Source organism: Mchenga conophoros, linkage group LG20, assembly GCF_057382185.1.
Source record: "Mchenga conophoros isolate Kocher_MC1m ecotype Shallow Benthic linkage group LG20, M_conophoros_male_GT1.1, whole genome shotgun sequence".
NCBI lineage: Eukaryota > Metazoa > Chordata > Actinopteri > Cichliformes > Cichlidae > Mchenga > Mchenga conophoros.
The window spans coordinates 6,582,410-6,600,730 of NC_140545.1; the positions used below are offsets into that span (position 1 = coordinate 6,582,410).

The 18,321-nt window shown below is 40.4% G+C and overlaps 1 protein-coding gene across 7 annotated transcripts in view; it reads left to right on the plus strand.

Annotated features, from left to right (window-relative positions):
* The window catches only part of kazna (kazrin, periplakin interacting protein a), a 198,226-nt gene that overhangs the window by 137,250 nt on the left and 42,655 nt on the right, over positions 1-18,321 (plus strand). For 6 of the 7 annotated variants that reach the window (XM_085258563.1, XM_085258562.1, XM_085258566.1 and 3 more), the window contains one exon: positions 343-450. In XM_085258563.1, the coding sequence (XP_085114689.1) occupies positions 343-450 (108 nt within the window). Of the gene's footprint in view, positions 1-342; positions 451-10,775; positions 11,000-18,321 lie in introns of those variants that run through there. The other variant, XM_085258569.1, reaches the window with a different exon arrangement.

The window sequence follows — 18,321 nt, forward strand, 5'->3', positions numbered from 1 at the left end:
AGGAATGACGGGAGAACAGGGCTCATCTGTCAGTTAATTGTCCAATTAATTTTGAGCTTCTAAAACTGGAAGACTAAAAATGACTGTAATTCCTAAACAGTTAAAGCAGTACTTCTGTGAAACCCTTTGATTTATAGCTGAAAATCTGCACTTGAATCGCAGCTTTATTGATTTAAAGTCTACCTTGGTGGTGTGCGGACTCAAGATTACCAAAACTTTGTTGTATCCAAATACTTATAGTGCAAACTGCATATCATACAAATGAATTGTTCTTTGTATTCATTGATCCTTTTACATGTTATTCATCAAGTTAAAACCGGTGGTTGCTTGTTCTTCTCCTAGATCCCTCTCCCCACCAGAGGCAGAAGCCCCCGGCTACCGAACTCTGTTACAAGACTGAAATCAGCAGTCTCATGGACTTCAATTCTCCAGATGCCTCTCTGGACAAAGGTAAGACTCTAATCAGGTGAAATATGTTTCATTTCCTGCGCTTGCTTTGCTGTTAAAGCTTTGGTGGATGTGAAAGTTCATATAGATTCGCCTAAATACACATATGCAAATATAGTGTATGTACACACACATGCAGCTGGAAATGCATTAAATCCATAAACATGTCAGGTTCAGGGTCTTTAAGATGTGCACGCGAGGATTTGTAATGCAGTAAGCGCATCACTTACTCCCCCGTCTCAGCAGTGTCGGCTTGCATTTGTCAGAAATGAGAGTGTGTATTACTTAAACTACTAAGAACTGATTCCACCATGTTGTTTCAAGTGTACTATATTATTTAAGCTCTATGTGTTATAAAAAGAGATGCTTTTTTAATCACTTAAACGAGGTCAGAAGTTCATAGTAATTATAATATTATGCACTTAGAAGCAATTTAGAAAATGATTGTTTTACTTTTTATTAAACGGTTACCCAACTTCAGCTCATGCTTCACCGTCACCACAGTCTGCCCTGTGTGTTTAGTCACTTGTGTCACCGAGAGCCATCTGGAAAAGCAGCCTATTAACTTTAAAGACTGTATTTATTCCCATGATGCTTATCTGACTGGGTGGTCAGACGGGTCTCACATTAGCGCCAGCCGCTCTCCAGACAAACACTTTTAGTAGTTTGTCTGGAGTCCGTCTCCATGTTCCAGCACTTTCATCACTAAAGCTTGGAGTCTTTTATAGAAGATCAAAGATGTTAAGTACGGCGTCAGTCCAGAAGTGTGTCCTGACTAGTGTGTCTTGTAAAGTTGCCAGTTCCAGTATGGATCTTTATTGTCATCCAGGCAGCCGCCCAGGGCCTTTATTCATTAGAGCATCCTGCTTAGGGCTTTATTTGAATGCCAGGTCTCTTGTCTCTTCCTAATAGTGTGTGCCAGTGTGGCGATGGTACTGAGTGCACTCACAAATGGTCACACAACAATCATTTTTTGCAGTTTCTTGTGCCTGATTACAACTGTAAGGTACTTTTACTTTTGTATTTCTGTCATTCTTCACTGCATTCACCGACAGCTTAATAAATTATTAACACTTCAATACTGTAAACATAAAATACATGATAACATATAAACTCTGCTTTTGAGACTCAAGCGAGCAGATATACTGACAGATTCGGTCATATTTTTAAACCTTTTATATGTGCGTCACTCCTACAGAGCATAAAGCAGCTGGTCCTTTAGTTCTATAGACATTTCCTGGGTGCTGTAAATGTGCAGACTCAGGAAAAAGCACGTAGGCACACCAAACCCCTGCAGTGGCCAAGGCCACGTATATCACCACAAGTTTCATCAGAATGAGAACGGGGATCTAAGAGGCTGTGCTATGAGAGAGAGAGACAGGGAAGGAGAGGGAGAGACCAATGTAAGCAGTGAGTGCTGGATCATAATGAAGACAGGTGCTGCTTCGGCACATTAAGTGGCACTGATGTCACCAGCCGGGCAAGGCTTGGTATGTGCGCCACATTAGATAGGAAGGTCAATGCGAAGGAGTCAAACAGGGCTTCCAGGGAAAACTGGCTTAGGAGGGAAGGACAGACAGGGAAGGGGGAAGTGGAGGATAAAAGAGTTGAAGAGCACTGCAAGGAGAAGGAGAAAGACTAGGTGAGGGATTACATAAGGAAACGTTATTGCAGGCATATTCTGATTAACACGAGAAAATCAACCGGTGAAGCGGGCGGAGACAGAAAAGAACAAACGATTAATAAAGCACGGGAGAATGTGAAGCTGTGCGTGTGGGGGGGGTGACTGTGCAGAGCGGTCTCTGCTGAGCACTTCCATTTTTCTCATGTGCTGACACTTTCCAAAACACCTGCCCCAATCGAAGCCCTCTTACAGCCAGTGGGAGAGTGGCAGCTAAATTGCCTTCAGCAACAATATCCAGGCCTCTCCATTGTAATTTACACACATCAGAAATAGCTACTCAGAAATGCTTAGACACAATTGTCCAAGAGTAGCTAGGCTTGCCATTTTAATGTGACTCATTTGCATAAGTGCAGTAACTGGACAGAGCAATATTATTATGTTACATGCTGTATGCCATGATCACAAGGTCGTGGCCAGTTTTTACATAATCCGGCTAGTATGACCAAAGAAAGGAAGGGAAATGGTAATTTAGACTTATTACTCTGGACATAATGATTATATCCCTGTAATGGAGTTTTGAGCCGTCGATCCACAGAAATGTGATCTTATGAATCCTAAGAAAATTGTGCCGCAGTTTGCACAGACAACGATCTTATCTGTGTGCTTGTGTGTCCTCTGGCCTTCCTGTTAAAAGCTACAGAGAGGTTAAAGCTGACGGAGGGAGCAGAGCAGCAGTGAGACTGTCTTCGGTCTTTGTCGCTTTCTAACGGCTTCATTAAAGGAGGCTTCTGAAAAGTAGAACTCAAAGGTCATGAAGTCTAAAAGCTGGATTTCAAAGGGTCTAGATCATACTTGTCTGCTGTGAAGGGCTTTATTTAAGCAGTCTTCAAAGGAAATACTGTTACAGGGGAAAAAAAACCCCAAATATGCATATCAGTACATGTGGGTGTATGCCTACGTGTGTGCGCCAATGTGTGTGCATGGCTGGCTTGCTTTAACAAACAGTTTAAGAAGAAAATTCAGTAAAACACAAGCTTATATTAGACCATTTACCAATAAAAATCCTGTTTTGTTCTTCTTTCTACATCCCACAGAATCCAGTCAGAGGCAGGCTGTATTTGTCTAACCTATTGTCATATTTAAATGACTGAAATGTCATCACAAAACAACATAAATTTAGTTGTAAAGCTGTGATGTTTAGTTGTTGCTAGTTCAGTTCAGTTCAGACTGAACCCTAGTACCAGAAATCCAGGTTAGCCAAATAAAGCTAATCTCATTGAGTATAGTTTCTTGGTCTGAATAATGAAGTTCTTATCAATGACCAGCAGGGGGCGACTCCTCTGATTGCATCCATAGAGAATAGGAATGAGGGGCATACAGTGGGGCAAAAAAGTATTTAGTCAGCCACCGATTGTGCAAGTTCCCCCACTTAAAATGATGACAGAGGTCAGTAATTTGCACCAGAGGTACACTTCAACTGTGAGAGACAGAATGTGAAAAAAAAATCCATGAATTCACATGGTAGGATTTGTAAAGAATTTATTCGTAAATTAGGGTGGAAAATAAGTATTTGGTCACCTCAAACAAGGAAAATCTCTGGCTCTCACAGACCTGTAACGTCTTCTGTAAGAAGCTTTTCTGTCCCCCACTCGTTACCTGTATGAATGGCACCTGTTTGAACTCATCATCTGTATAAAAGACACCTGTCCACAGCCTCAAACAGTCAGACTCCAAACTCCGCCATGGCCAAGACCAAAGAGCTTTCGAAGGACACCAGGAAAAGTATTATAGACCTGCACCAGACTGGGAAGAGTGAATCTACAATAGGCAAGCAGCTTGGTGTGAAAAAATCAATTGTGGGAGCAATCATCAGAAAATGGAAGACATACAAGACCACTGATAATCTCCCTTGATCTGGGGCTCCACACAAGATCTCATCCCGTGGGGTCAAAATGATCATGAGAACGGTGAGCAAAGATCCCAGAACCACACGGGGGGACCTGGTGAATGACCTGCAGAGAGCTGGGACCAAAGTAACAAAGGTCACCATCAGTAACACACTACAACGGCAGGGAATCAAATCCCGCAGTGCCAGACGTGTTCCGCTGCTGAAGCCAGTGCATGTCCAGGCCCGTCTGAAGTTTGCCAGAGAGCACATGGATGATACAGCAGAGGATTGGGAGAATGTCATGTGGCCAGATGAAACCAAAGTAGAACTTTTTGGTATAAACTCAACTCGTCGTGTTTGGAGGAAGAAGAATACTGAGTTGCATCCCAAGAACACCATACCTACTGTGAAGCATGGGGGTGGAAACATCATGCTATGGGGCTGTTTTTCTGCCAAGGGGACAGGACGACTGATCCGTGTTAAGGACAGAATGAATGGGGCCATGTATCGTGAGATTTTGAGCCAAAACCTCCTTCCATCAGTGAGAACTTTGAAGATGAAACGAGGCTGGGTCTTCCAACATGACAATGATCCAAAACACACCGCCCGGGCAACAAAGGAGTGGCTCCGTAAGAAGCATTTGAAAGTCCTGGAGTGGCCTAGCCAGTCTCCAGACCTCAACCCCATAGAAAATCTGTGGCGGGAGTTGAAAGTCCGTGTTGCTCGGCGACAGCCCCAAAACATCACTGCTCTCGAGAAGATCTGCATGGAGGAATGGGCCAAAATACCAGCTACTGTGTGTGCAAACCTGGTAAAGACCTATAGTAAACGTTTGACCTCTGTTATTGCCAACAAAGGTTATGTTACAAAGTATTGAGTTGTATTTTTGTTATTGACCAAATACTTATTTTCCACCCTAATTTACGAATAAATTCTTTACAAATCCTACCATGTGGATTCATGGATTTTTTTTTTCACATTCTGTCTCTCACAGTTGAAGTGTACCTCTGGTGCAAATTACTGACCTCTGTCATCATTTTAAGTGGGGGAACTTGCACAATCGGGGGCTGACTAAATACTTTTTTGCCCCACTGTAGCTTCAATGTTGATGTATAAGCTGCCACCATGTAAGAAGTTATCTTAAATAGATTCAAGTTGTCAGGTGAGGCCAGCAAGTTTGGTTAGCAGTTGCAGTCATAAACTGAATGGGCGCAACACACAACACATATGTTGGTTACTTAGTGCCAAGCAACGGACTGAGTTACTAAACAACTAAACAAATCTGAAGCACAGACTTCTGGGTGGTCTTTACCACTCAACAAGCCTTAATATCATAGATAATCCATTAAGAGGTTAAAAAAGGGATCCAACAGGAACGTTTGTGTTGGTGTTAAGTTTCCCCTCCGCCACCCTTCCCTCTAGTCACATCTGCTTTCAGAATCCCAGATGAAAATCTGTGACCAAAGACTTTATAGCAGGGCTTTTGTTGGTTACAGTACAGCCATCTGTTTTACTGAGTAATGTAATAGCTAAGACCTTTCTCAAAACATTTTTAAGATGGGTTTAAAGAGTTCTTAAGAAAAGTGTTCAAGGAGTGTAAATTAAAACCCATTGCGTTAGCTGTGGCGCTACAAAGATTTAGATTTCTGCTCTTGCCAAATAATCAGACCGTTTATTAGTTTAATGCAAAGTATAAGAGCCACAGACAGCTTTTTAATGAGTTTCCAGTTCACACTTCAAAACTTTATTTTGCTACGACACTAACGAATATTGTGTTTTGATTGATAAGGAAATATGAATTCATTTTAAAATGTGTCAAAAACATAACATGTAGATTGATGAATGGATTGATTCTTGTGTAGCACCTTTCTGCTGTACTTGAGCAGTCAAAGAGCTTTATACAAACTGCCTGAGTCACCGACACACGTGCTTTTTTTCCCTACACCTTAGTGCTTTCTCGCTAACATCCACACATTCATACTCAATGTATCAGAGAGCAGGTTTTGGTTCAGTATCTTGCCCAAGGATACTTAGGTGTGCAGACTGAAGACTAGAGATTGAACCACCAACCTTCTGATTAGTAGATGACCTGGCTAGATGACTCCTGAGCTACAAACAAACCCAAATAGAAAGAAACTTAGTTTGCAGGTTGTCTGTCATCACCTTGAGAAACACTCAGGTGTGCTGTGCCATCTACTCAAACCTGTAATGACCGAATTAAATGCATGTTTTAAAAATTTCATTCCAGAATTTAAACGCTCTGTGCTCTTAATCAGATTATATATTGTCTGACTCCTTCTGAGATGTTTCTCTGTTTGTTTTGCAGTCTTAAAATCCACACCTACACCTCATTAGGATTTGGATTTACACCTTAGCCTAGCACTGTGCCAAGGTGATACTAAATGTGTGTGTGTGTTTTGTTTAATTTCTAAATTGTACCTTGGATCATGAAATGAAATGAAATGAAATGAACAGCCAGCTGGCCACCTTCAGTTTGTCCTTCAAAACGTAGAAGAAAACAACGTAATGAAGAAATAACCCTCTTCTGTTAATCAGCTTTCATATTAATTTCTCAACAATTAGAAACCATATTCTTTTAAGCTCCTGAAATCAAAGCTGATGGTCATCACTTCATCCTATATCTGCAACACGAGCTTGGTTTGGTCCCTCTACTTAAAATAACAACAGTTGTGTTGTTCAAGATAATGTGGGCCAAACTCTAGGTTTAGACACAATAGGTCAATAAAAGTACTAAGTAGTCGTTAGAACTTCATGCAAAGTTTCAAGTTACAATTTTCCATTTGAATCTCTGTCCCCATTTTGTGTGCTTTGCCTGTGGTAAAAAAGAGTAAAAAGGTGAGGTGTGTGGAGAAAATTATAGGAAAGAAGCAATATTGTCTTGAGGTCACACATTATAAACACTTATGTTTCTTTGTTACAACCCCTGGGTTACAAATGTATCCAAACATTTGGGCATTTATGGGGAAATTACATAGTTTGTAGATTTTTTTAAAGTGAAACCCCTGCACCAAATGGATTTAAAGGGAACATTTAGTCACGTCCGCTCAATCACTGTAATGCACTATGAGGCAGGTCAAGAACTGTTGTTAAGAATCATTGATGGCGACTGCTGAGCTGATAGTCCCTCATACTTATGGTAACAACCATGCACTCCTCCACCTGACCCTACTGATTTGTACACATACCAGATGGGCTAAAATGTTTCGGCAGCTGAGTCCCCAGTTCCACTTCTTGTGGCCGGACAAATAGAAAAATGCAAGAAATAGTGCCAAAAAAGCCAGTGATACACAAAAGCATATGTGCAGCAGAAGACACACATTGATTAGCTTGATTTTGTTGTGGATAGTGCTGCAGTGCTGAAATTTTAAGCAGCAGAGAACAGCGCTGCAGCAGTTTTCTGCTGTACGTGAGATCATTTACCCTCTGCAGTGTTTTACAGTGGCTCAGACTGCCGTGACAACTTTATTTCTGAGACATCTCCCTCTATTACTTTTTGTATCACATTCTGCTTAGAACCGTCTTCTCTTTACTTGGTCTTCTTCACAGTTCACTACTACTTTTAACTCCATTAGTTCACACTTTGTGACTTATGGACTGATTTAATCCTGATTTATTTGAAGGTTGTTGAGAAAGACCACGGAGAGAAGGAAAAGGGAAAGTGAGAATTTATGAGGACATGAAGTCCATTAACACACGCACTGTGTGTTGTAACAAAGGCCAGTTTGGTGGACTTTGTCCGCACCATGTTGCTGACATTAGAGATCTATACTTATATACTGTGTACGCACACATACTATATGTACACACATACATGATTTGAAGTTTTTTGCTTGCTTTTCTTTGAGTTATTGTGCCAACCTAATTCACTGCACATAGACAAAGAGACTGGTTGCTCTAATTATTTTTAATTTAAAGGACTGTGCTTCGAGGTAATCACCTCCAGGCATCCAGGACATGCAGAAAAGCTTCTTTCGCATTCATAATTTCACATAAAATACAGGGAAATCACTTTATCATCAGGCAGTGGAGCAATGTGTATCACAGATAGCTAATTTTCCCCATGTTCCTCAGTCCCTGAAGAGTGATTTGATGCTGTCTTAATGTAGTGTAAATAGCCAGTGAATGCCAAGTACATTCTTTTAATTAGGAAACCCAACAGAGCTGTTGATTAGCACTTTGTCTTCATAAGTGTCTGAGTTTGAGCTACAGTTGGATCTCTTACTAGTAACCTTATAGTCTTCTAGCATGTCCCAACAAATCTTAAGTAAGAACAGTATAATAAAAATGATGTATCCAACTTGCTTGCCTTTGTTTTATATGGTAAAACCCAATCTAATTGCCAGTTCATTTCACATTTCAAGAACAGCAGAGCAATAATTTCTTTGGTACTGCACTGAGGTCCCCCCCACCCCATGTATTTCTTTAAAATTATTGTAGAAATTTTTACAGCCAACATCTGTACACGATAAATGACTTTTCTCCAGAGCTGGAAGCTGAGTCATGTCTCATCCGTAGATTCATTACACACTGTGCAGAGGTACATGACTTCCTTTATAGCTACTTTAACTCCATCTTTCCTCTTCACTGGCATTAAAAGGTATTGGTTACCATCCTGTGGAATGGGATTACGGCTGTACAGGAAAAATAAGTTACAGCAAAAAATCAGTGGCTCGATTCCAATTGTGTGGGACAATATAACTCAGGAGACTTCTTCCCACGCATTGCTGAACATCCTTGTGTGTTATCATGAAGTGAAATCACATTAGCACATGTTCACAGTACAAAGTCTTGTATTTGATGTGGCCTCACAAAAAATAGTGCCTCTATGTGCCCATGTTGTCAGTATTTATGCTTATTTAATTCAGTTGAGTTCATTTTACTTTGTGCTTTATATGTGGATAACATAGGCTTCTGCCATAGATGTTAATTGACCTTGAAATATTTCCAATAGAAGTCGGGGGGTGGCAAGGTGGTGCGGTATTTAGGAGCCCTGCTCCACACCAGGAAAGTCTGGGGTTCAGATTCAGTCAGTGGGTCCTTTCTGTGTGGAGTTTGGATAGTTTCCCCATAATTGTGAGGCTTCTCTCTGGGTTCTCCTGTCTTTCAGTCCAAAAGCATGTATAGCTTAGGTTAAATGGTGATTCTAAATCAGCCGTAGGTTTCAATGTGAGTGCGAATGGTTGTCTGTCCCTCTGCGTTAGCCCTGCTGTAGGCTGGAGATCTGTCCAGAGTGTACTCAGAGTGACAGCTGGGATAGGCTCCAGCCCTGAATTGAATAAACAGAAGAAAATAGACTGGTGCAATAGACATCTCAGACACTTTTGTGATATTTGCTCTTTGTAGTAAAATGTACACATGGGCTTTTACAAACACGTCTGTAAAGTAAGTCTTGTGATTTGCTATTGTTGAGTCCAGAACATACTTTATGGATGTCGTATAATAAAGAGCAATTCCGTAGTTATTGTTCTATATTTGATCACATTTCACGCTGCATTGTTTTGCCATGTTTGATTTCTAATTTGAGCATAAAGTAGACTTTTAAATTATGGTTTAAGAAGGTTTTTGACAACACACCACCAGGAGGCCAGTAAGGTTTTTAAAATGCATAAAAATAAATAATTCATGAGATTAACAGTGAGAAGAGAAATTTTAAATCCTTAAAATTTGACTTTGAATCACCTGATATAATATGAATTTTGTGCAAAGAGTGGCATACAGAAACTGCTGATTTATTCCTAATTACTATGTGGAATGAAGGGGAAATAACTTCAACATCCTCGTTGTTATTCTCTGATTAGTTTCTGTTCTACTGTTTTGTCTTTTTTATGACTAATTCCCTATGTGTGCTTTAATTGTAGGAAATACTTTTATAGTCATCGTCATCATTCTGCTCATTTGTAAAGGTCTTATCTTTTCCTTGCGGAAAGATGAATAAACCTTAATTAATGCATGGGCTTATCAACTTTCTTTAAAATCTCAGCTCCTTCTGTCTAACTACTAGGCCATCAGCATTTCTTCACTCACCGTCCTGCCTCAAATATCGTGTCACTGCAAGGGTGGTTGGACAAAAAGAAAAGATTACAAATGGCACGCATCTGTGTCTGCTTTAAGTCACAGTGACTTTGTACACATTCCTTGTCAACCAGAATATTAACAAGAGGCATATAAAATCAATGCAGAAGGCTTTAAAAGACTGCCTTAACAATTCAGTGTAAACACATCCAGTTTATTACATTTTAAAGTGGATTTATGTTTTAATCCAGAAATGACGACAATATCCTGTGAACATCCCACAAATTTGGTCATAAATCCAAACATTATTGTGTTGCCTAAGCTTCTACTTTACTCTGCAGAGCACACTTAGTTTGCACTGTTCAAGTTGCTCGACAACCACAAGAAAGAAAACTCACGTGATATTTTTCTTGTGCAAAAGTTTCCCACAGCAGCAGTGGTTTTAATGGTGCTAAAGATCTTTTTTATGATCTAAGTGTTATTTTAAAAGCATTAGCTTACTCAAGCCTCGGGCGAGTCAACAGGCCTGGTTTTGTCCAGCTTGCTGGTATTGGATTGCACACAAATTAACACCCACCTGCCTGTAAGACTACACCTTGGCTTGGCTCTTTCCCTCATTGGTGCATCTCTGTGTTAGAATAATGTGGGAAAATCGTAGTCATGGCCCCTTTGAGCTCCTCCTTCATACCTAGTTAACTATTTGAGCCAAGTGGGAGGGGCCTAATGCACTGTATCATTGAATTCATGGGAGTAGCCTTGAACAGGTACACTTACAGGGGAAAGACAGAGGAATAACTCCTGGATTTATTTCCTGGTGTCAACTGAGCCTGACTTTAGGGGATGAAAATTAAAGAATGACAGGGTTTGAGTTTGGGAAGCTGAAGAAACAGTAATTTTAGGATTTGGTCTGTCCTGAAAGTCTCAGGACGCACGTCAGATCCTGGAGTCCTCTGGTGAACTCCCCTCGGGGGAGGGGATGAAATCAGACAGGGAGCAAGGAAAGTCTGGTGAGTGAATGGAACAAGTGCAGCAGCCAGAGTTAGACTGGAGTATGAAGTGCGTTTCAGTCATTCAAAGGTCTTACACTGAAAAGACAGTGTTTCTTTGTGTTTGTCCTGCTTGACGAAATTTGCCAGATCGCCGGAGATTTGTGGTGCTGTTTAACATGAAAGCACATCGTGCTGACATGTCGCCTGGTGCCATACGTAGTCAGTCACCTGTTTTAGTGTTAAGCCGTTGGGAGACTTTAACCTGAGATGACCTCAGAGTAGCTGCTATTGTTTGAGTTTGGGAACAGACATCCTTGTTTTACTTTTCCTAGCTGACTTGCATGGAATAAACTTGAAGAGATTTTATTCAACCTGAAATCAAAAGTCTAAAAATATGACAGTGATTCACACTATTATATTAGTGTGGATGTCTCAGAACAGGGTGTGACTGAGGCTTTGCTACTTGCGGATAACTAGATAACAGTCTTGGAAGTTTGGGGAGCTTCACATAACCTTCTTTTCCATGTAAACAAGGCAGTGTGTTGTGTTTCTAATGTAAACGCTGCGGTCTCAGATTCTTAGTTGCCACTTTACTCTGAATACACGTCTTTCATTAACACAGGAAATTTTCGCCGCATCAGCGAGGACGGTTTCTGACTATTTTAACTGAAGAGTATTGAATTACCTTACATCTGAAAAATGCTGCAACTGTGGGAAGAACTATAGATGTTTCCCCCCTCTTGTTTTGCTTCCAAATACCTGCATTGCATCTCCATACTGGTAGCTGAGCGGCTTTTCAACCTTGGACTAAAGATATTCCAAGCACAGAGGTAAAAGTTCACATAACAGAACAGATTAGCAAAGCTTGTTTTCGTTCTTGTATATTTTTCAAGCGTGTCATGTAAATCTTCTTAACCTCAAGGTGCGGTTGTGACACAAGAGGTGCATTTACGCTAAAAGAAACACCTAGAGGATATGGAAGGCCGTCTTTGCCCAACCCTTACTATCCCAGGTGTGGTTATGTATTTGCAATTGTGCACAGTTACTCAGCTTTCCGTCTCAAATTTCTCCAGCGTGCCCTGTGATTACCACGTAGGTAATTTGCGGCCGGTTTTTGTAAACTGGAATTGGACAGCATTAGACATGCAGCCGTTTCTACTTATAACCATAGCAGCAGATTTTGTGTGGTCGTAGCTGTTGATAATTTTTATAGCAGCACAATCTTCTGGTTTTGATCTTCTCGCCACATCAAACCTGTGTTCTTTACCTCTGCCAGCACTCGACCATCCACACCCCCAATCATTGCAGATTACACCGCTCATTTTTGTCTCACAGTTGTCAGCCAGAGAGAAAACATGTGCTTCAGAGGAGTGACATGATTGGTCTTAACCCCGTAGATGGGTACTCTCTATAAAGCTAGCTGTAAAACAGGACAGGCTGTTGCTGTCTGACTAACCTGACACTCAGTAAGGATCAGGTGAGCTCTGTTTGTGTGCTGATGCCTGTATGTGCCTCCAAAGGCTTGCACACGTCCATTTATGCGTTTATGTCAATCAGTGCATTATGCCTGGGAGCCTGCATGTATTTTCAGTCAGCTCATTTTGACAGCATAATTGTAGCTGATTTCTGTCCTAGTTATTTCAGCGCCTGTGCTGCAGGTGAGTGCAGCAAGCGGCTCTCGCATGTACCAGCCAGTTTCTTCCCGTTGTGGCAGACAGATGACAATTTGGAACAAGATACAGATAATCAGCTGCCTGTTGGAATCAAGTCAGGGATAATGGTAAAGAAAGTATAATAATCATGCGCCTTGGTAAGTCTGATTTGCCACTATCTTAGCGCGAGAGGTAATTTTGTTTTTCAATGAGGCGGTCTGATTGGGGCTTTTATTATCTTGCATTTATTTCTCTGTTTGAACACCTTGGTGCCTAATCACATTTACTCCACAGCATTAAATAAAAACTGAGATTAATTTGGCCGCTTGTTTTGTCACTGTCACAAATCAAATTGGTCCCTCTGTTGGGTGCTGTTTTCAGACACTGTCCATTCCTCCACAGCTCATCAAATATACATGGCTGGATGACAGAACTTGCTCTCAGTAAGTCACTGAAAAGGTGCCACACATTTGCAGTGACAGTCTTTTCAATCTCGTGGCTTTGTTTGCAGAAGCTGTCAGCTGAGTCGCTAGTCAGTTTGAAAACTGAATAAATGTAACTCCATAACCATTAGCTACATATTTCCCTCCCAGTATCTAATCAACTGGGATTGTTTTGGTGGCTCCATATCCTAATTTGGCTACCAAATCATCATTGTCATCTTGGCGTGACATTTCTAGATGGCTGTTTTTATTTTTGTCACTTTGTTTGTTTATTGGTGTGTGTGTGTCTGTGTGTGTGTGTGTGTTCTGTTGAAATTATAGATTGCTGGTTTTCATCACAATGGCAACCTGATGCAGGTACTCTGACTTTGTGTGTGTATGCGTGTGTGTGCTTGTAGACTCAACAGTTTGATGAAATATCCATGGTGACACAGTGTCTGGCCTCTCACATGGCCCAGACTATTAATAAGAATAGTGTGAGCCTTTGGGACCAAAGGTCATTTTTAACAATATGCGCACAAACACACATGCATGCACTTCACACCTGCTTTGTCGTAATAACAGCCAGACACCTCTTAGCTACCTGTCTCAGTTCATTTGTCCACCTAATCATTAGGAGGAATCATTTTCTTCTGAATGCTTACCTAAAAAACCCCAACAATATATCTCCAAAAAATGTATTCCTCCTGTGTCATTAGAATCTGATATGTTATCATCTAACTAGCTATCCCACTCATGCACAAAATTAATTCTTAATTTGTTTGCTGTGTGTTTAGCAGCAACACCCAGGAGAAAATAAAGTTCAATAGCACAGTGTTCATTCACAATGTGCAATAATATAATTGAACCAAAAGGAAGATAGTTGTAATAGATGTTAGAACACAAGTTAATTGTTGATAGAGACTTTTTCATATCATGACATTATGAATGGCATGTTTTTACATCTTATACTACCAGCACAGCTCATCAAGCATAAACATGACAGTTATTATTGCCTGGCCCGGTGCAACTAATTAACATGCTCATCGTGTCTGGTGTAAGCTGTCCAAGAATAAAACCACAAACAGTAGTGTATATCTAGCACAGCCACCTTAGCAAAGCACCAATTCATTATACGCCACCTTAGATAGCAGTGTACACCTAATTAGTTATCCCCATGAATAAGCAAATAGTGCACATTTCTGCAATTACAGTAACTTAGACTTGGCTCTGGTTGGACTCAGCAGCATTTATTTACTACCCGATTGCCTACTAATACAAAATGCTGGAGGACGATAAATAGTCTAATAAGGAATTTGTGGCAGGAGGATAGTTGCTAGCTTGCACTTTGTCATTTCTGCACGTTTGTGAAAGGATATACATTTTTGCACATTTGCAATCTTGGACTCCTCCAGTCGCTCCATCAGTTCAGGCTCTTACCAAGTAATCTAATCGTCTGTCCCTGTTGACCTAAGCCATCTTTCTTTCACGTGTCATGGAAATTCTGCTCTTAATTTGAAAAATTAAAAAAGAAAAATCAAAGAGCTCTCACATATATCTGTCCATCTGCGGTTTCTGAAGGATGATAATCTCACTGTTTGGGTTTTTAACTTAGATGACTGCAGCCTTTGAAACAAACCCATGGATTACTATCACTTTAGTATGAATACAGACTGTGAAAATAAGAGGGCTGCTTATGTAACTGTGTTAAAGGGCACCAAAATAAAGACTGTTTTAAATCTCCCCTGCCAAAGCCCCTCAAAGAAAACTGAGAGAATATGCATCTTTTTTCTTTTAGACACAGTTACATTGTAGTAGCTTCATATGCCAAAGTGACTGTATTTGCATTTTGCGGCTTTCTTAAAACTGTGGCCGGTACCATCCACAGTGACGATTTTAAACCGGCGGACGCAGATTGTGGTGGAATGCGGCTGAGATTACTGCCTATCTTTCTCTCTGATCATTTTTTTCCTAACCCCTCACTCTCACACAAGTTCGGCCCCCATTACTCCAAGGACTTGAAGCATGAAATGGGCTTGCCAGCATGTGGATGTCAGATTCTTGGATGTTGAAGCAGAGACTACTTGATCGACAGTGTTGGAATGAAAGGCAGGAAGCCACGCAGTGAACGACATTGTCATTTATATGCATTTGAGTTGAATTAACAATGACAACCTGGAATTCCTGGAATTCGAACGGGTCGTAGTTTGTTTAGTGAAAGCAATCGATTGTGCACAGTGAACCCTCATAGGGGGTGAAACATTCTCATTTAACACTCACTCATTAAAAAATCAGATATTTTCATACTTTGCGAGGCTAAAGATCGCGGGGAGTGGAGGCTTAAGCTTCCATGCTGGTGTGGTTGTCAATAAATAGCAACCCCTATTCCCTTAGGTCTTATCCTGAATACCAATCTTTCTCCATCATTGTCTCAGTTAATATATAATATTAGAGTTTGAATTCTATGATGGAGTGCCCCAAGGCAAGGTGTGATTTTTAATTTTTTTTTCCCTTTCATTTTCATCAGCCGTGACCCTGTCATCTCCTCAGGCAACGGAGGGAGATTGTTCAGCTCATGAGAATTGACTAGCTAATCCAGAGCAAAGCACTGCCAGACAGAGCAGACACTGCAGGCCGCCTTCATTCGTCAGACTTAGGCATTACAACCGTCATGAGCCACTGATGAATTTGCTATCAATGGTCCATAAAACTGAGTGTGTGTGTCTGTGTGTACATGTGAGACAGAGACCCACAGAGTCTTTTATTAATGACTCTAGCATCTCATTTGAGATGAAAGGCATATAAATGCGGGCAGTCTGCCCTGAGTGATGTGTGTGGGACCAGATGGGAAATGTGCACATGTTTTCACTTGCTTGAGAAGCTGCGTGTGAAAGTGACGTACGTCACCTTTGCTGCCCTTCTGGCAGATGTTTAACACCTCATTTGTACCTGGCGATCATACTGTATTTAACACTGAAATATTAAATAAATCATGGGTGACAGCTGAAACCACATTAAAGGGAAGATTTAGTCCCCTTTCTACAGTTTATGTGTATCAGCTGATACAATTTTCCTATATATTATATACAGAGTTTCCACGATCAACAGCTGGGTTCTTTTCTTTTTGTACGTCATAAAAAAATCATTTAGCATATTCATGATCATGTAATTTCCCTGACTTTATTAATGCAAATGTTTCCTCTGTGTGGATGCATAAACTGCGGACTGATTTAGGTTAGGCTTAGTTGGTGTTTACTACAGCTGGGTCCATAAGTATTCGCAAAATGACAGATATTTAAGTTTACCTCTGTACACCACCACAGCTGATTTTATATCAGACAATCAAGATGTGATTGAAGTTCAGACTTTGAGCTTTAATTCAAGGGGTTCAACAGACGTATTGTTAAACCCCTTGAAATAGGAATTACAGACATATTTAAACACAGGCCCAATTTTCAGAGGCTCAAAAGTAATTGGGTAATTGACTGCCAAGCACTTTCATGGCCAAGTGAAGCCTTTTCCCTCATTATTCCTTGACAGTTGGAACAGATAAAACAAAAATCTGAAAATCATTTCAGATGTTTCAAATGAACAATCTGGTATGTTCTTAAAAAAAAGGAATGCACTGGCCAGCTCAGCAACACCAAAGAAAAAGAAAGCACAGAAAACAACTAAGGTGGGTCATCACCTGGACAAGAACCCTTCACTCATCTAACCAAGTCAGTGACTCTTGAGAAGTAGGTGTCTCATTATCAGTCTACAATCACAAGACACCTTCGTGAAACTAACTACACAGGGTTTTCAAAAAGGTCCAAACCACTTGATACACTCAAGAACTCCAGATTAAACTTTGCCAGAAAAAAACATCTGAAAGAGCCCGCACAGTTCTCGAGGGAAAAACAAATTGTTTGGACAGATGAAACTAAAATGAACTTGTACCACTATGACAGGATAAGAAAAGTATGGAGAAGAAAAGGAACAGCTCATGGTCTGAATTATGTGGCGGTATATAGAGGAAGTATTACAAAAATAGGTGCCTTCAAATAGAAATGGATATTTGTGATGAACGAATCTCAAAAAATATATAGCATAATATAAAACAAACTGGCATACATATATATATATGAACTATAAGGCTCTACTTTTCCCAGAGGACTCAGATTGTCATAGGAATGAAAGGTAAGATAATGGCTGCTTTTAAAGAGCAAACATGAATTATTATCCCACCATGCATTCGCTAATGTGTAGGGATAAGCACATATGAGTTTTTCCCGGTAAGTCTTTTTGCTGAGCTTAGATGAAACAAATGGCAATAAAGCATCCTTAGCACCACTGATTGCACAGGTGTTTCAGTATCTCTCATTTCTGATTTTCTGGCTGGAGAGCGCAGCCATTGATATGAGACTTAAGTGCTTTTTCCTGGAATAAAATCATTATGAGGAAATGAAACTCTGCTTGAGAAGGTGCATTAGCCTTAAGGGTATTGTGCATGTAGTTTCCCATGGAGTAACACTGCTCATCCTTATAGATTTTATAGGAGCCTAAGTGTTGCCCTGTCACAAAGACTTTAAAGGGAACATGAACATCAAGTCTGTGGGGCTTAATTTGTCAAAAGGGTTCAAAAATATATTATTTATATAGAAAACATTAGGTAGTTGTTAACTTATTAAACATCTGAGTGGTTTTATTTCTTGCTATGATTAAGCACTTAGAAATATGTGTGACATTTGGCAAAAGTGTTGGCAGGACTGAAAAGTGTTCAAAGAGCTCCACTGCTGCCCACAGAGCATCCACTTTGGCTTGTAATGGTGCTCACAATGCACATAGTTGTGTGCGTCAGTTAGATACAAAAGAATGAGTTTTATAACCTGCAGAAAAAAGCCCCCTTAATTGCATTATCGTAAATGTATTTGTTTTTAAATCTATTCAAAAGAAGGTTTAAGCTTTTAACCCAGCAAAGCATCTCTGAATGGATTTTAGAGAGCGTTTGTTTGAATGCAATTATTCAAGCATAGGCTATAGCTTAGCTGCCAAGCGCGAACAAATAAGAGGATGTGGGCTGTTGCCTTCCGTCACATTCTTGACCCCAGCTGCTCTTTCATTCCTTTTCTTATTTAACACATTCCTTATTTGGGTTGTTCCCTTAGTCCTGTGATAAAGTATGCTATGCTTCCAAACTACACATATACCTTTTCATCTAGGCTTACTGGCACTTTACAGCATTTTCCTGTCATACAGTATGGCATGTTCAAAGGGTTTAAAAGGA